The sequence below is a fragment of the Ambystoma mexicanum genome, chromosome 7p, assembly GCF_040938575.1.
Source record: "Ambystoma mexicanum isolate Mex_15411 chromosome 7p, UKY_AmexF1_1, whole genome shotgun sequence".
In the NCBI taxonomy this organism is placed as follows: Eukaryota; Metazoa; Chordata; class Amphibia; order Caudata; family Ambystomatidae; genus Ambystoma; species Ambystoma mexicanum.
In genome coordinates this window covers 293975657-294001411 of record NC_090939.1, presented here as the reverse complement: position 1 = coordinate 294001411, position 25755 = coordinate 293975657, and the positions used below count along the sequence as shown (strand labels likewise).

General features: G+C 45.8%; 1 protein-coding gene across 2 annotated transcripts in view; it reads left to right on the top strand.

The window, feature by feature from the left end:
* The window catches only part of BACH1 (BTB domain and CNC homolog 1), a 483307-nt gene that overhangs the window by 193022 nt on the left and 264530 nt on the right, over window positions 1–25755 (top strand). For both annotated transcript variants that reach the window (XM_069636362.1, XM_069636361.1), the window contains exon 2: window positions 7499–7783. In XM_069636362.1, coding sequence (XP_069492463.1) covers window positions 7544–7783 — 240 coding nt within the window. In that variant the 5' untranslated portion in view covers window positions 7499–7543. The remainder of the gene's footprint in view (window positions 1–7498; window positions 7784–25755) is intronic.

Below are 25755 nucleotides of genomic sequence, written 5' to 3'. Positions count from 1 at the left end.
CAGGTATTCACCCACAATCCTCCAGAGATGGGGTTTTGTAGAATAAAGGCTGTTCCTTGGAAGTAGAAGGTGAAAGTATGTGCATGTTTGCAAGAAGTATTAAACCAGTCTTTGTGCTCCCTGGATTCTCCCCACCCCACCTCTGCCACTTCCTGCTTTTGACAGTGTTCATTCTTTAATAGTCCCACATTTCCATTAATTCCATCCACCAAGAATCCTGTTCTTTGAGACCTGAGTGTGAGTGGGCCTATGGGAAGGCTTGGAAGTACCACAGTGCAGCTGGCACACTCAGGTGAACGGAGGGACAGGGGTGGGGGGAAACTGGAGGAGGACTGCCAATTTGGAAGCTATTGGCTGTCATCATCGTGCCTTCCCAATCACCTATGCCCCAAGATGGAAAAAAATTCACTGACCCACCAATGAACGCATGTGAAGTGGTTTTCTTCATTTTTTTTTTTTATTTCAGATAAGTTGGCTCTGGTTCAGAGCTGCATTTGTTCCTCGATCAACCCTAAATATGCAAATGTATTACCTTAAAGAGACATTTAATGTAGCCTCAAAACTAATGCCATGACTAAGAGGAGGAGGATGGTGTAGCTCAGGTTTTTTTCCAGCCCTGCTTGCCAGAGCCATCGCAAGGGGGAGGAGGTGGGGGTAGGGTTCTATAACCCCAGATCTTTTGGTTGTAGCCCCGGACAGAAGCTCGGGGTGTACAACCAAAAGGCTAGCTAGCTCTGAGTCCTGACATTAGCGTAGCCCAAGATCTTTTCAGACCTAGCAACACTCTTGCTGCTGGCGGTGCTGGGTTACCACCAAACCAGAGTGGGGCCTACTGTATATCCTCCCCCAGTTCAGCATGTGAAGTGCAGAATATGTTTGGCCACATGCAAAAGAAAAATGTTAATAGTAGATGGGCTACAATCCTGAATCCTAGATATAACCGAAGACGACATTTTGCCCATAAGGGTATTTCTGTTTAACTTCAAACCTTTGAAACATGGATATCTCACATCCTGGTGACTGGGAACGAATGGTACACCAACCTGTGTGCAGCAGGCATCCTTTGCACACTGGTATTGACACACCAGTATTGTTTCCATTCATCGATCGGCATACCTACCTATTGATGCTGCTGTTTTCTCCAGCCTATAACCTACAAAGTTTCCTCGATAGGAGGTTTAGTGCTAGGCCTGAGGAACCTGCAGACACCAAAGCAACATCCATTTATGATTGGATTGCTTCCATTTGCAATCCTGTGCCCCTCAATATACATGCATGGCAGGCCAGAGATGGGAGAGCCATCCATAAGGGATACACAGCAGTGTACATCGTACGAGTAAAGGACTACCTCTTGCAAATAAATGGGGGCATACCTCCTAAATGAGCTTGATGATCGATGCAGAAACAGGGCCCACCAAACAACACAAATACAAACTCCCATACCTCCTTCCCAGCAATCTGTACCTCTTAAAGGGGGACAGCTGCAGCTTAGCTGTACTTTAGATTCAGCTATATATATACTATGATGCTATATATATACTATGATGCGGCTACCGACTCTACTGGTCCACATAAACCTTGCTCCTAGTCCTTACTTTAGCAAATGCCGATGAACGTTGCTTCCAGCCCTGCTGTGGGTGTATGCCACAGGCCTAATTTCGCAGCCTGACGGAGCTCTGGCTGGCTGCCTCGAGCACCACTTGCATGATCCCCAAGGGCTAGAGGTGGCCCACCACACTGCTTTCTTCCAGCTCTGCAACGGAGAGTGCAGGGACTGCTTGGATTCTCTGCGCTTCCCTCTCTCTTAGCCGCCTTACTTATTACCATGGTAATGGCGGGCAGATCCAACTCATCACTGCCCTATCCAGCTACCTGCAGCACGCATAGCAATGCCACCTGCCAACTCTACCCCTCGTTGCTTCTGCTCCTATGGGTAGCGCTGCTGCTGTGTCACTCTGGTCCTCTTAAGGCAGTGTGACCCCTGGCTTTGATCTTTTCACTGGGCGGCGGCTCCCAACCAGCACTCTTGTCTGTGCTTGACCACCTACCTCACACCCCTGTGCAACATAAATTGAGAAACCTATGCCCCAATGCAGGGTCCAACAGAAGCCTGTGCCAGGTAAGCCCAGGGGCCCATCGCAACACCCTCCACTTTGTGCAGTCCTCCAAAAGGCTCACTTGTGATACTAGTCCCCGGGAGATTTACTGTGCTCAACTACGGCTGCTATTCTCAAGTGCTATGGCTAGCTGCACAGGGCTTTCTCTTCATTCTCACAAGGGGTCTGGAAGACCAGGCACTGATATGTTCCCCAGGTCCTAGGGGATGCTCTGGCCATACCTCCAAGTGCTTTCACTTCACGCTCCTCTCCTTCACGAACAGTTCCTTTCCAATGTTGTTTTTCTTTCGTTATCCTGGTCTATTACTCTCACTGTTTCCATATAGGGGTGATCGACACATCGCTTAGCATTTGCAACCTACCATTTGTTTCTGTTATGTGAACAGTTGACATTCTACTACAAACATACCTGAGGTACAGTTATATTGAAGCAAATAACCGTGGCCATGCAATCCATAAACCTCCAATGAAAGTCACAATAAAACCAAAGTGGTGTGGTTTTATCTTCCCTTCTCCCTAATCGACATTACCTTGTAACTCTTAGATTACAAGGCCTTTTGAGCCAAGGCTTATAGTGACGTTCTTGGGTGGATGTACCCATGCCAGCGTTTTGACCATATCCTCACCCTCTCCGCACATATGCCATTCAGTCATAGATGTCTCGCATCACAAAACCAGAGCCCTACACAAACTTGCCACAAAGAGCCCCTTTGAAAAAAATGTGATGAATAATACATAAAAAATCTCTACAATCTAATCCAAGAGATTAGAAGGCTGTAACAAATATGTAGGAAAAAAGTATCGCATGGCAGAAAAAATGTCCTACTGCCAAAAACTTTACAGGGTCGAGTTTGTGCTTGCCAAAAAAGTCCATCACACGCTACGTGTAGATATCTCACTTTACCCTCTGGAGGAAATGCTCACATTTTTTAAAGAGTTAAGGAACCCATCCGCCTCGAACACTACTCCATCTTGCCTCCACTATCCACTGCAAACATTCCCCTAAAGAATGTGTTACCAGGGATCAGTATCGCAGACCACCCCCGGTTCCATTTTAGCCAATTGAGTGTGGCTCTCTATTTTAATCCAGCTCTCTGGAGCCACTCCATGAAAATGTTCAAAGGTAAAGAAGCTAGACGGAGTGGTAGGGGTATATTGCCAACAACAGCCTGCACCTTAGCACACTGGGACAGGGCTGGCTTACTCCTTGGGATCCCTATGGACCTTGGCCCACTCACGCCAATCACCAACAACCCAGAATTCTCTCTGAGCATAAAAAAGGGGCCTTTGTGAAGGGGGAAAGGGATTCTCTGCTGAGTCTAGCTGACCTATTTAGGGAAGGGGAGCCCTTAACTTTCAACTAATGCAAGGCTAAATATGAGTCCCCGAGCTGAACGATTTCAATACACACAAATCAGACATTGGATTACGAATGCTGCATCAAAAGCGCAGCTACAAGAGCTCCCATGGGATTAGAACCCACGGCACAGGAGGGCAAGAGGTCCAGGATGGTCTCCCAAATATCCAGGCATCTGGAGAAACCACAGGAGAAAGGGAAACTCCCCTACGTGTTTAAATGGGAACAGGACATTAGGCAGGAAATCTAATAAGAATAATTTTAAAGGATCTGGTAGCGGGCCCACAAAAGCTTGAGATGTGCACAAATAAGAGGGCGCTATTAAACTGTGCTATAGATGGTAGCTCCCACCACCAAGGCTCCAAAAAATATTTCCAAATACTTCTGACAGCTGTTAGCAATGTTGCGGCGACAGGGGGCGACATGGTGTACATCTGGTGGACCTGGCCCGTGATACAAGTGTGCTGGAAAGAGGTCTTGGCACAGATGAAAGATATTTCCCAGAGTCAACTTCCCTTATGTCCCTTGGTGGTGCTTCTGGGTGACACCCCGGGAGACGGTACATTTCCACTTTAGGGACCACGGGCAACCCTCCTCACCCAACTACTGCTCGCACCAAAAAAATAACTTGGTAACGGTTTTGGAAGTCACAGAAGGGCCCTCCACTGGCACACTGGTGGACCAAAGTATGGGATACAACAGAGAAGGGGGTCTGGGAAACTCTCTACCAGCACAAACACAGCCTATTGACTTGTTCTTGGGTGGATGGCCCCTGGGAGAGTATCAACCAAGTCTTTAGCTCGCTGTTCTTTTCAAAGAGAAGAAATGTCCCAGCATATCAGTCTTTGTCCTGCCCAGGGGCAGTCCAGCACTGAAATGCTAGGCAATTCTCCTCTGAACAAGAGTACCACAGCAACCCCATACACGTGTCTCAGCCTAGTTCAACATCATCAGTGAGGTGAAGCTGTGCCTCTCTAAGAGCAGTGAGCAAGGGGTCCACGTTTGGATGTAAGACCCAAAGTTACTTGGTAGGCAAAACAGAGGGGGGTCTGGGAAAACTATGCCTCACTTTGCAGAACCTGTGGAAAGAAACTGAGATATTTTGGGCTGCAGGGATCTTAGTCTTGTGGGGCACGAGGCTACCGGGGAGCAAAACGATTTAAGCAGTTATTGGCCATACACCTGTAGATGATGGGATAGGCTTTGACGGTAGTGCTATATCAGTAGGAAATCTATATTGTGTAAACGTGTTTTAATTCTCATCTTTTTTTTTTTTACTTCGGTTTGGGATGGGGGAGGCTAAAACTAAAAAACCTATTCTTCATCAGTGATGTTGCCTTGTTATGATGGAAAATGTAATGAGCATGATGATGGAAATGAAAATAAAGCTTATAAAAAAAAAATATTCAAAGATTGTTTGCTCAGTTCTCCCATCCAGATGCACTGGGCAGTTCTTTCGCTATCGAACAGAAAATTAAACGGAAGGTTTCTACAGAACTAGGGCATTTCCACTGAAGTAACAGTTCCAATTTAGCATTCCTCCAGGCCATCTGCTTTACAATTATACGCTAAGCACTGGAAATTCTTTTGTCAAATGGTGTGCTCAACATGGATAATGCTGTTTGATTATTTGGTTTCAAACCTCCTTCACTTTCTTCAGGTCAAGTTTCTCATTGGGTTTGGCAGTCCCTACTATTTTCAGCCAGTTGACTGTTAGCAAGGTATTGAGAATCGTGCTAGTCTAAGTCTCCACCTTAATCCTCTGTCTTTTGAAGATGGTTACCTCTTGGGACAATCCATACTGTGTTAGACAATCAGACCTCCCCTCTATTTTAACCCTTAGCACAGGCAGATATTATGTTTCTTTATTCTGGTTGGCCATACACTACTCATGGTGGAGGAGGCTTGCACAGAAATCCTTTCCTCATGGTTCAGCCAGAGGCTCTCATTCTACATCACAACTCATCCTTTACATCTATCGAAGGGGCAATGCCAAGATTACTTAATTGTTTGGATTTCATAATTGTAAGTAATTCTTCTGATTTTCTGTTTTACTGTGGAGATATAATGGATGAAGCGGATAGAATGGATGAAGTGGATAGAATGGACGATGCGGATATAATAGACAAAGATGTTCGCACCATCCTTCTCCTGTGCCTGGTCTCGGGCTCACCAACAACAAAAAAATCAATACATCACTACTCTTACTCTCTACTATACACCATCACTCAAATAGAACACAGCTATACCCCTGAGTAATTCTGCCTAGCTGTCCACATACGAATACGCCTTCTTCAACACCTTCACCATCTTAATAAAACACAGCTAGCTGAGCACATTCCGGCATAGTTGCTTACATAAGCGTCCTTCAGGCCTAATGCAGCCAAAACCCAGTCTGGATGTTCACCCACCTGACTGCACACATACAACAGACTTCTCAAGCACCATGCCTAAACGCTAGCATGCAGCTACCACCCGGCAATCACACCAGCTGCGCACTTATCTGGGCACCCACGCACCCTTCGACACTATCCCTCTCTACTGACCTGAACTACGGTTCCCGAGGGCGTTCAACCTAACAGCGCTTTGAGGTCATACCAATGATATATAGAGCGCTATATAAATACCAAATAACATAACATCACAGACTCTTTGTTGTTTGTACTCGATGTGCAGCTGCGGCTTTGTGTAGCTCAGCTCAAGAAACAAATCTCCTTCTCTGTTCCCCAGAAGAGAAGTAGAGGTCAGAGGCACCCGCAGTGCACAGATCAACACGAATTGTATACAGCTGCAGAGCCTGAATAGGGTTGGAATGTGAGCTGTGGAGGGAGCTGGTCATTTTTGTTGAAAGTAACTCTTTATGTAAATCTACCAGCCTTCTTGTTACTTTCTCTTTTGACTGACATCTGCAAGGGTGCTACTTTTGCTTCCTCTTACCCCTTCATCTCTCATTTCCACCTTCCATTCTCCGACTTCTTGGAGAAATCGGAGTATGGGTTATGTACTCTGTCTGCAAAAAATGTTTTTTGCTGAATAAGGAGATTGAATTTATCACCAGAGTGGAGCAGTATTCTTCGCCTGTTTTTCTTTTTCTTTACAAAGCTCCCTCAGCTTTGGCCTCTCAATATTAAAGATTGGAAGGGAAGAAAGGGGGATTTGAGGTGGGCAGGGCAATGCCTAGATCACGCCGCCTCATCCAGTTCTTGCATTCCCCTTGCTTCCGAGTGATGAGGATGCGTGCTGGGAGAAGGCACATTTTTATTGGGTTGATGGAGGCGCCTCCACCAAGGACACCTGTCGGTTTGTTTTTACAACTTTTTTAACCTCTCGAGTGCAGTTCACCTGAAGTGATAAGGATTGTGGCGAGAAAGTGTAGGGTTTGGAAAATTGGTGATTCCTGTTACATATTCTATGCATTAAGTATTCTATGCATTATCTGATAATTACAGCGGTTTCGGTCACAAAATATTGCTATTACTTGCCTGAAAAGACGGACGGATACCTTTAATGGATCAAACAACTTGTGCTATTGTTACCCATTTTAATGCTCTTTATTTTATCGATTTTTGAAGGATTTAACAATTTATCTTCCCGGAAAATATGCAAACCTACCTGTACTGCTGTTATGTAATTTCATCTTGCATAAAAGGTTCTCGGGTGGCAGGGTAGATTTGGGCGCTATGGCAGGAGTAACTTTCTCTGTTAGAACCTGTTTTAAAAAAATTAGGTAACCTGAACTGAAATCCTGTGCTGTAATAGGAATGCACATTTCTGTTGAGTGTAATTGTTGCTGAAATTACAACCTTTCTCGCCACGTTCCTTGTCTTGCTGCACTTTGAACTAAATATTGACACGCCCGAAAGGGATGCGTGATTTCAGTGGGGATTCCATCGTTTTTGTACACCAATGATCAAACCTGGGGTGTGCTCTGCGGGGTTATTTCGGGTTGCTTACTCATCATGTTTGTCTTTGATTCCCGGCGCTCCATTGTAAAATTACATTTGGATTTCACTTTTTCTCATAGGACTGATGAAGAGTTGAAGTATGCTTGCTGCTTTTAAGATACAGAATGTCTGCAAGTGACCAGCAGAACGTGGATTTTGCGTACGAGTCCACTGTGCATTGCAGTGATGTTCTGCTCCGACTAAACGACCAGAGAAAGCAAGACCTTCTGTGCGATGTCACGGTCCAGGTGGAAGAGGAGCGATTTCGAGCGCACAGATCTGTGCTTGCAGCCTGCAGTGACTATTTGCAGGCACGGATCGTGAGCCAGCTCGATGCAGATCTTGTTATTATTCTACCCGAACAGGTGAGATTCTTCCTAGTCAGCGGGCTTTTCTGCATGGCGCACACAAAACCATCACGGACCCTTGCTGCAGGCCATTTGCCTTAAATAGTATGTTTTCAGGTATGCGGATATGCAACGAAGAGTTTTTTGTTTTGTACAGACTGATATTTGTTTAGGGTAAATATTACTAAGTCAGGAGTTGACTTTTCACGCAACCATTCTACTTCTGATCTTTGATACCAAAGTGAATGACGAGTTCGGGATTTCCAGAGAGTGGGCTATTCTAATTTCTGAACAAACCTGGGCTACTTTTGTGGGCTTGTTTCTAAATCTGGTTTTATTAAGGGGAAATGCTCTCCTTCACTTTGCTAATGAGCTACCTATTCACTTCGCAAACTCCAATCCTGGAAGGGCCGACTCAGCCCACCATCCTTCTAAATTTGAGTCCCAATAAATTGAGCTATAACGCCTATTGTTGGATCCCTTGGAGGTGGAAGTATTTCTATTCCGTTACATGAAAGCATTAGAAGCCCTACAGATAAGTAGGTGTATCCTTCACGTTTACGTCCTAAAAATGGGCATCTAGCCCCAAAAAAAGGCAAATGGGGATTCAAAATACTCCCAACAAAAACCCTGGAAACCGACAAATAGGGGCCTGTCCTCCTGCTTGCACCCGCCCACCACCATGAATTTATTTGGAACAGTACTACACGTTTCGTTGAATAAATTCTACTATTATTACTTTCTAATCTGAAGAAGTAGAAATATATATATATATATATATATATATATTAACGTGTATGAATAATTGGGTGCAAAGAAATAGTTATCACGAAAGCATTTCTCTTTCACAGTAAACATTTTTTACTCACTTATAATCCCAGTGTAAATTTTTACTCTCTAAATAATCATTTTATTTCCAACTTTAAAAAATAGATAGTAACATTCTCCCACTTTAAATCTTATCTGAAACGGTCACAACTGCATCCAGATGAATCTGGATTCCCTGGAGGATTGTACACTTTCCTCCGCACTTCACTCCTACAAACACATACCTACAAACAGATATAATTTCACTACTGAGAGGATTGGCCCAGCGAAAAGGCAAAGGTATGATAGCACGACTTTCCCAGGCTCAAAAGGAACAAAGGATGGTATTACTCACAGATGGGATAGCACCAGGTCTCTGTTCACGCGCCCCTCCTTTTCCTTATCCTACCTTAGCGAGGTTGACAGGTGACTGGAAATCTTTGTACCTCACACAGTCCACTTGCTGTTGCCTGAGACCGGATGACCCGTATAGTTTCAGTCCAAGCAACAGGTGTGGAGACAGGGCTGCTAGAGCCCAAACAAAAATAGTCTGGAAGGACCTAACCCAGCAAACTAAGGGAATACAGGAAAATAAAAAACACACAAATCCAGTGAGCAGAAGCAAAGTTCAAATCCAAGGAAGAGTTTCATCCAGATGTCATGAACAAGCACGGAAAATCCAATATCAAAAGTCCAATGAACGCAAGCTGTGTGGTTATCCTGATGAATACAAATAGCAACCAGAGCATGCAGGGGTAATCCAATCGCTTATTCCAGGGAACACAAGCCAGGTTCTAACCAGGAAAGCGGGCCAAGAGTCACTGTAACAAGCAAGGTAAGTCCATTGATATGCCCAGGAAATCAAAGCCTTGGATTAAAAAAGCCACCAGAACACGGAGTCCACAAGCAAATCACTACTCTGATGGGAGGATTCCTGTTTGAGGAGCTTTAGGGTCACCGAAACGCAGGGTTTTTATTTTCCTCAGTTAGTGCTTTGCCGGTGGTTCTCCCTGCTGCATTGGCCAGATGTTGCAGAGCATGCCTACGGTGGGTGCGTCAAGGATGTCAGGAACTGTAGTTCCCGACATGTGCCCTATCCTCGAAGCACCATAGAACCCTCCAAGATTGTTGCCGCTGGTGCCCGTCAAACGTGGAGCGCACCGGGGCAAGACAAACACTGAGCCATGATACACTATGATACACTGTGATTTACCTAGTTACTGTGTAGGGGGAGCTTTGTGTTAGGCACCTGGGTATGTTTCCCTGAACCCCGAGCAGGGACCCGCCTCCTTCCAGAGATGGTGATCTGGGATCAGAAGTCTGGCAAACCATCACAGGTGGTTCTTCCCTTTTGGACCAAGACCGCTTGACAAAACCTTCTCATTGGATCACATAGGCACATCTGAACCCCCATGATTCAGAAGCTAGACTTTGCATCCTGTTTTTCTTGTTGGATTACTTGTGGTGTTCTTTATTGCGGAAGTGCAAACAGAGGCAGCCTGGGGTGAGTATATACCCCAAGGCAGAATCTTCTGATGGGTGATGGCAGGGTTTGCTTGTCCACAATGGGTGACGGGGCACCGGCCCACCTATACCCTCGCCCATTATGGTGGAGCTGATTTTGGCGGGGGAGGGGTTGGTGGAGGAGCTATGTGTTTACTGGGCATGTACAATACTGCATCATAAATGGTAAGTAAAAAATGTTATGCCCCAGTAAGAAATGGCATGCCTGCCTACATCCAAATGGCAGCCTAGCCACCACATAATAACACTTATAATTAATACAGCAAGCATGGTAAGTGTTATTACATGACTGGTCTGGCATTTTAGGACAGCCAGTCTAGCTAAAATATCCAACTGTGGCAGGGCATTTTTTTACTGGGCATCTAGGATGAAGCTAACATTAGTGTTGTCTGAACTGGCCTCCACTGGAGCAGCCACTTTGAACATATTTTCTTATCTTATTGTGATGTGGCATTTGTAAGGGCAAAGCCAACAGGAGTATGTTCTTATGTGTGACTACAGCATATATTGTCAGAGCCAGCTCGGATATGTTTTCATATGCTATCATTACTGGCACTATGCCCAATGCAAACACAAGTATGATTGTATTTTATATATATATATATATATATATGTGCTGCCAGAATGAAAATGGACGGGCATAGCCAATGTGAAAATGTTTTATATACTGGCATATATTGTGGGTTAAGGCATCATGAAAATGATATACTTCGAATCCTCCTTGCTTGATTTGTACTCCTTCGCTGCGCTCGTTCGTGCAAAATATTTAACCCCTCCACTTAAAAAGTTTACCCGCTGTCACTGGTTGGTTGAATAACCAACTGTGGATCAAGTCAACCTCCTTGTGGCTATGGAAGGACATTTTCCCAACACAATGAACGTTCCTTCAAGGAGCAAAGCAAGATTACCCTCTCTCAAGAGTAAATCTGCATGGTACTCGAAAAGCTGGGTGGCACACAGCAAAGTATTCTTCATGAGACTAATCTACTCTCTTCTTTGCAGCTCTCAGCCTCTATGCAGCCGTGCAATATTTCCTTCTAGGGCTCTGTTTTTTAAGCGCCTGTGTCTGGTTGGAATTCTTTGCACATTGGTCTGGTATCTTGCCATGTAAGGGAGGGCTGATAGGTTTGGGGTTTCAGTTCTTCTGGGTGTGCCTGGAAATGTGATGGGTGCTTTTGGTATACCAGGTAATCTGGTCATATCTGGCAATGCTTATGACCCTGGGTAATTCAGCATCAAATGTGTGTTTTAAGGTTATTGGTGATGCTGGATGGTGCTTGACGGTATAGAGATGCAAAACACTTCATGGGCCTCTGTAACAGTCTCTGAGCTTCAGCCTTTGTGCCTCAGTTGCTGAATTTAAAATGTTGGTATTTCATACCCCAACAGATGCTAACCGCTCATCTACTTGTAGTCCCCTTATAATCTTCACATAACTGGCCTCTCAGGTTTTTGTGAGCTGCACCAGTTCTCTATGGGATCAACGCACTTATATTCATACATTTAAAATGGAATGAACTGGAAAGGCCAAAACGATCTGCTTTGCAAAAGCTTATTTATTTATTAAACTTCAATAAAAATTTGTATCGTATTACAGTGCATGGACTGTTATCCTAGTCTACCTAACAGTGTTTTAGAACCAGTTAAAACAAATACCTTCACACCCCCCTCCCTTTCTGTTCACACCACTTTCCTGTCAAGGTGTTCTTTCTCCTAAGAATAAGTATATAGTTTTAATTGGGAGTGAAAATAACAGAACAAGGATTCTTCTCCGTATAGCAGTGCAAAGGTTCAAGGAAAACACAAGGAAGTGGGGATGGGGGTTGGAATGTCCAAAACCTAATCTAAAAGAGGACCAGGTTCTTGATTCCAAGATTCCCTAGTTCTTGTCATCATATTTTGCTGACATGAGTAGTTCAAACATAGTCATTCAGATTTTTTTTCGGCCCCAATGGTCCAATGCCTTTTGAGCTAATCTTCAAGTCTGCGATTTTCTCCCTCTCCCCCAGTGCCCCGTAGTAGTTCAGTGTGCAAATGAAAGTTGATTTTGTTTCTGTTTCTCCTGAGGGTGCAGTGATTTTGTCATGCCCATAGCCCACGGTGGTATCCTATCCCAGAGGCTGGAAGGCTCTTGCCCAAGCGGGCAGGCCGTGGGACCCTCCACAGCCTTTAATTATCCAGTTGTCTTCAGACATGTATGTGTGCTAAGCCTAGCAATAAACCATGGTATAGTTCCTAACCTGTCGTGTGCATCACTGATTGGTTTCTTTTCTCTTTCTTGCATGTCTCTTTTTTGGTTCTCTATATTCCCCGGGATCTGGGGTGCTCAGCCCACCAGAGGCGTACTTGTCGTGTACCTTTGGCTTTTGTCTGGCCTTTCCCAAAAAGAAGAATCTAGGTCTGTGGGAAAGTTTGATTAATGAGAAAAGATGCAGAGCAAGTTGTGATTTAAAAACAATATTTAAGTTGCACGTTGCAAATAGCAGTTGGAAACCACATGCGCAAACCAAATGTGCAATCATTTGCAGCCACTTACAACCAAAGCCGACAAGGCCTGAGATTAATGTTTCAAGTACCAGACAAGATCCAGCAACTTTTGTTAAAATGGGGAATTGCTTAATCCGAGGAGAAGCCGTTCTAGAAAGAAAAATGGATTTACATTTTGCTACTGTGCGTGTACTTCTTCTTCTACAGAAATAGTCCGGATTAGGAAACCTACCAATGTTGAGAATATGTACAGTTAATGGGGGTCAGGGGGTGTTGGTAAGTCAATGCAATATGAACTGTGTGTTTTATTAACATAGGCAAATTAAAAGCTGCAATTGTGACTGAAACCAACTTTAAATGGAGCCAGCACTGAATTCTGATATAATTGTATTATTTATTGTGCATTTGTAAGGCGCTTATACATCAAGTACATTGTTTCAAAGCGCCCCTTTGAAGGGAATCCTTTGAACTCACAAAGACCCCTCTTGCCCCATTCCAGCATACAGGATGATGGGAGGACAGAGAAGTTCCTTTCCCAAGCTAATAAACTCTTTGAAGCTGCCCACTGCAGATCCTGCTGCAAACAGGCAAAGCAAATATACCACGCTATAAAGTTTACGGGTTGAGTTTTTTGCTTGCTTTTGTGCTCTAATGATAAAACTTGCACCAATTGATTCTTGCCACAGAGAGCAATATAATGAGCCTATTATTAAAGTAGTCATATGTGTGGAAATCGCATATTTAGAATATGTCAATGTGTAATGCAAGAAATCCCTGACATGACATCACCTTAAACGGGGAGGGAACTGAGTTTACAAGTAACTCTCATCAGACTGCCCTCTTCATTAATATGCCCAGTGACTGCAGAGTGTCACTTTTGAAACATTGACCAATCATATATATTGACCAGTTAGATTGGGGAAAGCCTACACACATCAACAGGTGCTGTTTTCTGTTCTATGAAACGCACACAAAAGGGGACACTCGGAGAGACTCACTTGCTAGCTCACCGACTGATGGATAGAAAGAAGAATGGATAGCAAGGATGCGAAATAGATTGCTCTCCCTTTAGACCCATTGATGGAGTATTAGCAGAGACTGTAAGTAAGGCCTATCGGGAGTTCAAGCCCCAGGCCTCCTTCAGTGGAAGAGAAATCAGACAGGCTGTGGAGAAAAGCTGATCCTATCTTACTGGCTGATGCCCACCTTTTCCTATAGGGGTAGAATTGAAACAGTCCTTAATAGGGTGCCAATCTGTATGTGATTCTGCCAAAAGAAATCCTGACGTGAGTATTATTTAAAAGGGAATTAATCTTGAGGGGGAGATAGCCTAATAAGGGAATTACATAAAATCCCGGTCTTGTTATTTGTTAGTATTGAGAGGTGGGAATAGACAAATTAATTGTCCATCCCGTGAAGTTGGGGAATATTTCAGAAGTGTGTGCTTCTGAGAAAGATATATTTGATAGATTAGGTCCAATGGTGTGTATATAGTGAGATTCACTTGACCCATTTCCTCTGAGGATGACGTCTAGCACAGCAGAATTATAAACGGTGGTCGAAAGGCCATTTTATGGTGTGCATACCCAGAAAGAAAATAATTGAAGTATTTCCTGAGTCTACCATCAAGAAGAATATTGTTATTAATGCGCATTTGCTCAAGATCAAAGAGAGGGGTTGATTATTCTATATTAATTTTTTTTCTTCTGTTCAAGGTGTGCATTGAAAGGGAGAAAGGTACATTTTACACAGTAATTCAATAGAAACGTCACTGAAAGGAATTTTGCCAACATACTTCTGAACATATATATTCTTTTCTACAAGCCATTCACATACTAGAAGGTCCATTGCAATTGAGTTTAAAATGCTGTTAAAATTCTGAAATGCCTATCGAGTAAGGGCAGTGGTATTTTTGAATAGAGGGGGAAGTAGCGAGAAGTGGATATGCAGGGATATTTTAACTAATTTGTTGTTTTCACAAATGAAAGATTCCTCCTGGACTCTCATGCATCCAATCCATGGGACATGCATGCTAAGGGTGAATTAAATGCAGAGATACCTATGGTGATGTTTGTGTTAATAGATCCGAGTTCCATAACTGTTGCATTGAAAACTGAATTGACTAGTGTGTTTATTATTTCTCAACATTGGCCTTTGAAACAATTTGTTTCTTTAATATGATTTCGTTATTTATTTATTTTAAAAAAATCTTTGTATTCACTTTTTTTCTTGTTAATGGCAAAATAAAATAACTTCACCCCTTCACCCAACATCCCCCTGCCCCCCACCCCTTATTTCAAGTCCCTCGAACTGGTGCATACATTGCTATGGTAGATACCCAGATTCGTGCTAAACAAAGTTATAACATGGTTGACCCAGGTGTTCCAATGTCAATTGGGGGATATGCATGATGCTACGTGTGTTACAGGTTGTATCGTCTCATCTAAGACTTGTCAATACTAGCTGGTGTCCTCGGTATGGTGGCAGGCGTAGTGGCATCGTCCATATTGAGGAGGTATGAGCGGAGCCCAGTAGTCCCGGAATCTGGTTCCGGGGGAAGGGAATTCCTGTATGATGATTCTCGATGTTCACAGATTTTCAGCGTGGGGATCCACTCCTGCAGAGAGGGAGGTCTAGCCCTCTTCCATGTTTTAGCTATCAATGTCCTTGTAACCACCAAGGCCATGGCAAGGAGCTTCCTTTTGGCCTTTCACGAGACATCAACAAAAAGCAAGTAGTCAGGCTATTGGGGCCATCCTACCCATGGGCGGGCAGTAACTCTCCAGTTTAGTGTGCGATAGGTCAGCTGAAGGGTGCTACCACCAGATAGCATATTGTATCTGGGAGGCAAGATAGTAACTATATAGGTCAGGGTAGTCCAGGCCTCCTGTGCTAAATGGCAGGGTCAGTGCATCCAATGCGATCCTTGCCTGTCCCCTGGCCCATATTAACTTAGTAGATATCCGGCGCGTTTCCAGAACCAGGTAGGGGGGACCAATGGAACATTATTAAAAATATATAGCATCATGGGAACCACTATCATCTTGGCCAGTGCTAGATGTGTGGCTTGTGATAGAGGGAGGCGGACTCAGATGGCGACACTGCCCTCAAGATGTACGAGGGCCGCAAGGTAATTCTGCTTAAGGAGTATAGTGGAGAGGTAGAGACCATTATGCCCAGATACCTCATTCCCATCGGGCACCACGAGAAATCTGTTCCCACATCTGTCGGGAGTGCCGTAGATATTATGGGAAGGATTTCAGATTTGGACCAGTTAATTCGCAGACCTGAGAACCCCCCCGCAAAGTGCTATTTCCTGCACTAGGGGTTGCAAATATATATATATCTTTTTATATATAACAGGATGTCGTCCGCGTAGAGGGAAATAATTGATGTATGCGAAAAAATCTGCACCCCTCTAAGTGTGTGGAGGTTTCTGATAGCGCTTGCCAGTGGTTGAATCGTCGGAGCGAAAAGGATGTGAGACAGTGAGCACCCTTGTCTTGTACCTCTAGTGGGAAATATGTTTTTGGAGACCAGCTTGTTCATCAATATCGCAACCTGGGGCGCCGTATAAAGTAATCGGATCCACTGTATATTCTGTAGCCCCAGACCAGACCTACGAAGGATTTCCAGTAAGAAAGGACACTCGACAGAGTCAAAGGCTTTTTCTGCATCTGAGGCCGCAGCTACTATCGATATGTCATCATTGACATCATGCATCAATGAGAACAGCCGCCTCAGATTGTTTTGTGTGGACCTTCCTGGGATGAACCCCCGCCTGATCGGGGAGTACTAGAGCGCTCATATGAGGGAGGAGTCTGTCTGTTAGAACATTTGCCAGAATTTTATGATCAGTATTTGAGTGACCGGGGTCAATAGGACGCGCAGCTAGTGGGATCCTTATCCGGCTTTAGGAGAAGAGTAACCACTGCTGTTTTGTGTGTTCGGGGAGTAGGACCGCAGCCAAAGAGGCTTCATTCATCCGGCAGAGGTGTGAAGCAAGGACAGTGGCATACTCCTTATAGAATTCAACAGAGATGCCATCTTGGCTTGGGGCTTTACCACAAGGGACATCCGGATGACTCTGCAAATCTCAACTGTTGGTGGTGCATTCATCAAGCCGCATGAGCGGGATCTATCTATCCCAGGGCTTCTCAATCTAGGTATGCCCTAATCTCCTTTGGAGAAACCTTCGATTGTGACGAATATAGTGTAGTGTAATAGTCACGGAAAATCTTATTGATCTCACTGGTGTCGTGAACTAGGCATCCGTTGGTATCGGAGACCATTTCTTCCCAGGGCCTGTAATTGTGAACCAGCTGTACCTTGGCTTGGGCGGGTCTACCGCCCTCAGCATACCTAGTAGCTAGAATCGAGTCCCCCAGAAATATGTCTTCCCTGCTAGCCATCTCCAAGTGTTCAAGCCTCTTACTTGCTAACAATTTCTCAATCTGTGTATCCCTCCCCCGGCACTGTTTATGCTCCAGATCCATAATTTACTTTTCTGAGAAGGGACCTCTCAAGGATTTAAGAACTCCACCAACCCCCCCCCTTCCCTTGAGATACAGCAGCCTCTTATAAAGACTATATAGGTGCCTCAGACCGTTCTGAAGTCCGTAACCGAGTATGCATTAATTTGAAAGTATTCCAGGATGTCTTCATGTACTCCGGACCAGAACACATCGTCCTCCAGAGCGTGGGGATGGAATCGCCACCGTGGGGTACATACTTCAGTATCAGGGATGGAGATGGAGGCGACTATCTGAGAGTGGTCAGAGAGCGTCCTGGGAAGGATCTTGATGAGCTGTGTAGCCCCTGCCCATGGAGTTAACATCACGTAATCTAGTCTAGACGCACTCCCGTGAGCTCCTGAGTAAGCAGTGGCGGCCTTAGATAAAGTAGTTTGCGTTCTTATAGAGCGATCCAGATCTAGGGCCATGGCAACATTGAAATCCCCCACCCATATCCCTTCATATCCGGGGAAATCTATGGATTATCGCTGCACAGTTCTGGAAGAATTTGGAGGAATCCACATTAGGTGCGTAGACATTGATTAAAAAGGGTTCTAAACCCTGCACATTCCCCAGCCAGGAAAATGTAGCGATCTTCTGGGTCGATTAATTTATCTTGCAGTCTGAACTTCAAGGACTTTTGTCTGTGTGTCTGTGTGTGTGTGTGTGTGTGTGTGTGTGTGTGTGTGTGTGTGTGTGTGTGTGTGTGTATGTATGTATAATATATATATATATATAATATTCAATGAAAAAACTTTGTTAAAGGGACGTTATGGTTACAAGTAAAACCGAAAAGCCCCTGAAATTTGCCATTTATGGTAGGCTAAGCAACCATAACTCGCGCCACCACCGTGCACTGCTAAAACTAACACCCAGGACATCAAAGATGACATCACATATCTGGCCCACTTGTTTTCTTCACTTACAGTCAGAATATAAAAATTGAAAAAGGTGCTATATATCTAGATGTTAACCTTGTCATATGTTCTTTAAGTTCTTTCCTTAGAGTTTGGTCTCAGCTCATGGTGCACATACATGGGGAAATGGGCAGGCCTCAAACACACAATTCATTTGTATACATGAAGATAAACTTTAATGTCATTAACATTTTCTGATGATGCTCTTGCTTACTTGAGTTTCCCTGCGTGTGCCTCTGATTTGTATGCATTGTGATTATTCATATGTATTATTTGTACCAGTGTTGTAAGTCTTGAATTGATAGCTAGTTATTACATGTTTAACATTACTCACATTCTGATAAGGTAGCATTCATTATTGTACTATCCAAAATTACAAGATTATAAATAGTGTACTTCTATGGTGCATGCTGCAGTCATTTCCTATGTGTATATATGATTAGGTTTCTGTATTAACAACAACACTCCAATACAATGATTTTAGATGAGTACATTCTTTAATAGATTAAGGGGGTAATTCATAGAATTCAGCGCACAAGTGGCGCACGCGGCTGGCGCACAGTGTGCGCGTGCGACAGTCTGCGCCAGCCGCGTGCGCTAAAATCCATTTCCGCGCACAGCGTAATCATGGATTTTAACATCCAAAAGCAGCCGTGGCACAGCGACCCTGCAGCAGCGCCAGTTACGCCCCCAACCCCTCCCCGTGCGCCATGCACAGTGCACAAATCCCGTACATGGCGCACAGGCCATTGGACCAGCATACAGCCCCCCAAACACGAAAACGCCTGTAAAACTCCCCGCACACCCCTCCGAATACATGTAGACCCCTGCGCGGGGTGTTTGACACGCAATTGTCCCTGTGCGCGCGGGGTACATGTATTTCGGGGGTTCGCGGGGAGATTCACACGCGATTGGCCCTGTGTGAGCGGGGTACGTGTATCCAGTGGGGTGCGCGGGAAGTTTCACACGCGATGGGCCCAGTGCGAGCGGGGTACGTGTATTACTGGGGTGTGCGGGAAGTTCCACACGCGATTGGGCCTGTGCGAGCGGGGTACGTGTATTACTGGGGTGTGCGGGAAGTTTCACACACGATTGGCCCTGTGCGAGCGGTGTACGTGTATCACTGGAGTTTGCGGGGAGTTTCACACGCGATTATCCCTGTGCGACGGGGGGAACGTGTAGCACTGGGGTTCGCGGGGAGTTTCACACGTGATTGTCCCTGTGCGAGTGGGGTACGTGTATTTCGGGGGTGCGCGGGAAGTTTCACACGCGATGGGCCCAGTGCGAGCGGGGTACGTGTATCCAGTGGGGTGCGCGGGAAGTTTCACACGCGATGGGCCCAGTGCGAGCGGGGTACGTGTATTACTGGGGTGCGCGGGAAGTTTCACACGCGATTGGGCCTGTGCGAGCGGGGTACATGTATAACTGGGGTGCGTGGGAAGTTTCACACGCGATTATCCCTGTGCGAGCGGGGTAGGTGTATCACTGGGATTCGCGGGGAGTTTCACACGCGATTGTCCCTGGGCGAGTGGGGTACGTGTATTTCGGGGGTTTGCGGGGAGATTCGCACGCGATTGGCCCTGTGCGAGCGGGGTACGTGTATCCAGTGGGGTGTGCGGGGAGTCCCACATGTGAATTGGCAGTGTGACTCCTCCCAGGTGTGCCCTCTACCCCCTCCACGGCACCTGCAGGCAGCCCAGACCACAGGGGACTACCCTGCACCTCTGGTCATGTCCCGCAGGCAGCCCATCCACCATGGGCATGCCCCCCATCCAGGCCACATGTCACCTTGCACTAGTGGTCACCAACTCATGTCCCCCTGCACCCCCACCCCCCAGCAGTGAGGGGCACCTGCCAGCAGACCCCCACGCATGTCCCCCAGCACCCCCACCCCCCAGCAGTGAGGGGCACCTGGCAGCAGGCCCCACTCATGTCCTCCTGCACCTCCAACCCCCAGCAGTGAGGGGCTCCTGCCAGCAGGCCCCCACTCATGTCCCCCCCTACATGACATAAAGATGCTCAATCATGGCCCACTTCTACACCAAAATACCACAGCACGCCACCCCATTCTTGAGACGCAATGATTTCTGAATCCACCCCACACTGACATGCCTATCTCAAGACACAAACCAAAACTCAACTATGTACACCAACACATGTCCGTCACACACACACACACAAACACACACACACACACTGGTTGGCATTGATTGTGTAAACCCACATTTTCACATGCATGAACCCAATGAGCAAATTACACACACGGAAGTAAAATATCAAAATGTATTATCGACAAAAAAAAAAACAATGAAATGAAAGCATGACAAAATAGCAAACATGAAATGAAAAGCATGTGCAAAAGATGAAAAGTATAACCAATCCAAAGAAATCCAAAAGAAAAATAGTCCAAACTCTCCCTCCACCAAAGCAAATCCAAAGGAAACGTAAAAAGAAAAATCCATTAATTCATGGTGAAATCCAAAGAAAAAGTTCAAAATAATACATTGTCCAACTATGTACAATCCATTGTCCAAAAGAAAAATCCATAAATCCATGGTCAAATCCAAATAAAAAATTCCAAATAAATCCAATGTCCAACTATGTACAATCCATAGTCAAGGGTCCATGAGCCCAACGAAAGAAATGAAACCTACCTAAGAAAAAAACTATATACAAATGTGTGGGGCATAGTCCAATCACCCCAAATCAAAGGAAAACGAAAATGAAACTTAACACTAAAAACTATTTACAATGCCGGCGGGCTAGTCAACGGCTCACTTTTCGATGTCCCGGCCCAGGGCATCATCGAACTCCCGCTCAATGTCCTGGAGGCGGTCCTCTTCCATGGCCCCGTAGGTTGCAGGGATGATGAAATGTTGGACTGCAACTCCCTGCGAATTGCCTCGAGGCACTCGGCCCGCCTCAGTGCCCTCCGCATGGAGTTCTCCGCCCTGACCATTGTGAGCCGTGCCTCTTCCGCCCGCAGCTGCTCCGCAACTATGGCCTGGCCCAACCGCTGCCACACGGAAGACACTTCCAATCCTGGGTCCTCCTGCCCTCTGGCCGATGCCTGCCCCTCCGATGTTGAAGGCCCCGAGCCATCATTGCTCCCACCTTGTTGCTGCTGCTGCTGTGCCTGTGCCTGCGCCCTGGCTCTTGCTGCCTGCACGTCCTCCTCTGGCTGGGGTGCAGTTGTCTTGGCGGCCACCCCTGCTGGACGTCCGACTCCCGGCAGGGATGTGTCCTCCACCAGCCTGGCCGCTGGGTCAGAGGCAGCTCCACAGGGTGCCCAGGTATACATGGGTGGGAAGATGGCATGGAGGACGACTGGCGCATAGGGGGTTCAGGTGAGGAGGGGGTCGCAAGAAGGTCCAGCACACATAGGAATCCAGCACTGGTGACCCGTCCCAGTAGGTCAACGCGGTCAAAGAGGCATCTGAGATGACGTGCAGTGTCTTCACGAAAACACTGCTAGTCACCTCGCGTGTCCCGTTGACGCAATGCTATCCCAGCCAGGACAGGCTCAACACGGTCCCAGATAGCCACGTCCGCAGGGAGAGGAAGGCCAGTTGTTGTGCGCTCATCCCCTCCCTGAAAACGGGTCTGGACGTAGGCATCCCTGCTGGTGCCAGATAATGCAGTCATAGGATCAGGGACAGGATTACACACTGACACCTCAGCGGCGGCCTGTGCTGCCTCCTCTCCCTGTCCCTGCACTGCACCACTAGCACCAGTGGAATCCCCACCTCCAGACCCCGTGTGTGTCCCTTCTACGGCCGCCTCCTCCACCAAACCCCCCACCAACCTGGATGACTCTGTGCCATCTTCCTCCGTCGGACCCTGTGGTGTCTCAGCTGCCCCTTCTGCTGCCGAGGAGTCTACCTTCGACATTCGCTTCTTGGATCTAACCTCGGCAGCTGCGGCCTGGGACGCGGCACCAGACTCCTCACTCCCCGACGAGATGACAATCTGGAAGGGGAGCCGGGCCTTGCGTCTCCGGCTGGTGGTGCGTTCCCTGCCGCTTTGCTCCACAGCACCCTCTCTGCCCTCTTCATCAGTTGATGCTGCAGACAGGGAGAGATAAAACACAGGCATCAGGGCACTGTACAATGGACTGATACACACATGACAGTTGTACATGAGTGGCAGTGTCAAACTTCAGACATGGCATCACACTCCCCAACACACAGGTCATTTCTACTCACACACATGAGCAATTCCACAGCAATATTGCACCAGGCAGCACCATGCATACACATACAACAGCATGAGCATCCGAAGGTGAGCCTGACGTCACATGGAACACGGGGAGTGAACAACACATGCACACACGCCACCACACTTACATGCATGTGTACATGTTGTTGGGTGTCCTGACCCACGTTTGGACTATTATGCTGCAACATTTGGTGCTGTGGGCTTAGAAAATCCAAGATGGCCAAAAAGCCCACATTGCACCAGAATCCAGGAAACCCATGCAGTTTTTGTGCACACCAAAATGGTCGCCTAACCTGCCACCCACCAGTGCGAGTGTGATGGGCCAGGAGTGCCATGAGTGGAATGTGTGCCAAAGGAAAAACAGCAGTGACTGTTAGCTCAAAGACACTTTGAAATCACCTTTGTTTCTCTGAATGCAAGCTTAAAATGCCTATTTCAAACATTGCAAGATATTCAAAAATCTCACTGAACACCAGCAGACATTTGGCAGAATGAAGTCTTGTGTGCATACAAAATCTGGGAAAAGAAAGAGCCTAAAAAATGTTCATAATGAAACTGGCTGAGCTGTGGATGTCAGCAGCTTAAGTTAAATTGGACTGAAAGCCACTAAAATCTAAATGTATAAAATAAATGAGTGACCTACTTTGAGTGTCACATAGGCTGCAACTGTATAAAGGTCATAGTTTTGAACTTAGAATCAGCGTTCTAGCTGCATGTGTAGAAATTGTAAGTTTGATTTGATTGAAGAAAAACTGGGAACAAAAGTGACATTTGGCTGAAGCCTGGCTTGAAGAGAGTGAATTCTGCCCGGCAACTAACCCCTACAGGAGTTGAAACTTGCTCAGCCACTGCATTCCCAGGCCTGGCTGCCTTCTGCTGTTCCCACCAAAAGGAGATGACACCTCCCTGATTGAATCAGGGGAGGAGCACCTGGGAGCAGGGAAACAGAACAATGAGCCTTCCTTGGCTCAGGCAAATGTTAAATTAGGGGGGGTCGTAAATGGCTTCCTCTTGAGAGAAACTGGGAGAGGCAGTGCCTCTGTGAGCAACTTGAGCTGGAGGAAGTGGACAAACCAGAAATTCCACCATGTGCTTTGGGAAACCACACGCCTCTGGGCCAGAGCATAATTTTAAAAAGATGGATAATTCATAGTGCGGACTTGTCAAAATTATATAAATAATATCATCATTCTTGTGATTTTTCTGTGCACATTTTAAGAGGTGTTAGGACTCTGTGGTATGTTCTGGGGGGTATTAGCGGAAAATAAGTTGTTACTCCAAATGTATGTATGTTAAAAATCTGACACCTTATCATCTGATACCCATATTCCTTGTGCACATTTGTGTAAAATCTGGAAAAGTTTAGAGGCCGTTATCTGGATGAAAAGGGCAGAATTCTGTGAGAAGTGGACACAACATCTTACAAAGACAGGGATCGGATGGTTTGGTGCTACAGAAAATATGTTAACTGGACATATAATATTAGAAAAATGGTACATAGATAAATGTGTATTCGGATCAAATATAGATTTGTGTGCAATTTGACAAGGGGAGGGATTTCAGCCAGCCATAAAAATAGCATCACTCTGACTCATCCTGACTCACAATTCAGTCCCCCAATCAAGGGAGAGAGGACAACTTGGCCAATGATAAGTTGTGAGGGGCAGGCTTAGTTATGCCACGCACACACCCATTTTCTAAAGACATAAAAGGAACACCAAAACCCAGGTAGAGACATTCACTTTTCATTTTCTTTCGGAGCATTTTGCCGGACCACACAACATCTAGAAGGAACATCCAGAACTTAGACTCCAGATAGACTACAGAACTTAAAGCAAAGGCCTAAACCACAAGCTGAGAACTCTTCTCAGCAGGCCTTCAGAATCCAGCAATCCAACCAAACTATTCTATAGCCGGGCGAGCTGTTGGATTCTTTGCCAATAACTTTTGCCAGAACCGGTAGCAGACCCAGAAAGCAGTGCTGTATCCAGAGAGACCAGAACCAGAGAGACCCAGACCAGACCACTGTGAAGTGCACAGCAGAGCTGACCCAGAGACCTGTGACTTCAGAACCACCCACCAGGAGTCCAGTCCAAACCTGCTGACCAGACCCTGACGGCCTATTTCAAATTCATAGTGTGAGTACTCAGCCAGAACTGTGCAAAACCAATCTCTTAGTTTGAAATAATCTAATTCAAACTATTTTAACCTATTTAGAACTGCATCATAAGAAATCGTGTGTCCATTCTGCAAAACTGTCATCTGTCATTCTGAGCTTTACTTTTATTTTGAGAATCTACCTCCATTAAATCGTCCGTATCTTTTGAACCGCGTGTGCTAGGAACGTGGTTTAACTTTCATCTTAAAGCTAAGATTCTAAGCTTTCCAACTACTCCTTATAGTTCCTCCGTAATCGCGATTGACGCACTCGGACAAAAGTGTAGCGAATTGACCGTTTGCTTCATTTCAACCGCGTGTAAAAATATCTGTCTTTTTCTTCCATTACTGAATCCCGTTTTCAACCTGATAACCATCCCTGAATCATTGGTAAGGCTGACCTGAACTGATTTTAAAGTATCTCTCACTCACCCTGAACCTCTAGAGGGAATTAAAAGCATTTTCAGCATATTTTTCACTTCATTGCCACCACATTTAAAAGGGTCTTGCCTGCTTTAAAATCATACCTGTTTTCCTCTAAGCTCGCTTCGGGGGACTGGGAATTTGTATTGCATTTTGTATTCCTGAGAATTGTGTGCTCTCCTACCATCTCCTTATCTTGCATAGGGGGGGAGGGAATTGTTAAAGAAAAAGTGATCATATTATCTTTTGTTGAAATCATATCAAGTTTATTTCTGTGCTACATTTTTCCCTCATTGCTTTTCCTTGAAACCATAAAAGTATTTTCTGCTACCTTATCCTTCCTATACTAACTCCTCATTGGTTGTAAAGAAGTGTGCTAGTGTCACGCATGAACTTTGGGACGGTAAAGTGGAGATTGAGAGAGGCGGGCCACAAATATATGTTACTGTATCCGGCACAATTGAAAGTCATTCATAAACATAAAACTTCGTTTTTTGAGACCCCGGAGGATGCATTGGGATGGCTCGATGCGCAAGGATATCCCCAGGAGTCAGAAGTTCGGACGGAGAAAGAGCTCGGAAGAGATAAGTGATGCATGAAGAAGGTGCCGCAAGATGGCGCGGCACTTGGGACTTGAATATAGTCGCTTGCGCAGCCTTCAGTAGAGAAGGTCAGACTATTGCACTATTTGTCATAAGCACTGTGGTTAATGTTGAATTAACGGGAGCCTTTCGGAGCGATTCTCTCTACCCCACAACAGTTTTAGTTAAGTGGCCATTAGGGCAACTTCACCCTACTGAGCTCTGTGCATCGTTCAGTGCTTGCAGGGCTAGATGTGGGGGTGCCTGAGCTCCTAGAATGGAGCTGGGCAGCAGTTGGGGTGTGTGATGTTGGGGAAGGGACGGGTGGGGGGAGGGGAGGGAAGTTGGGGATTTATTGTGTA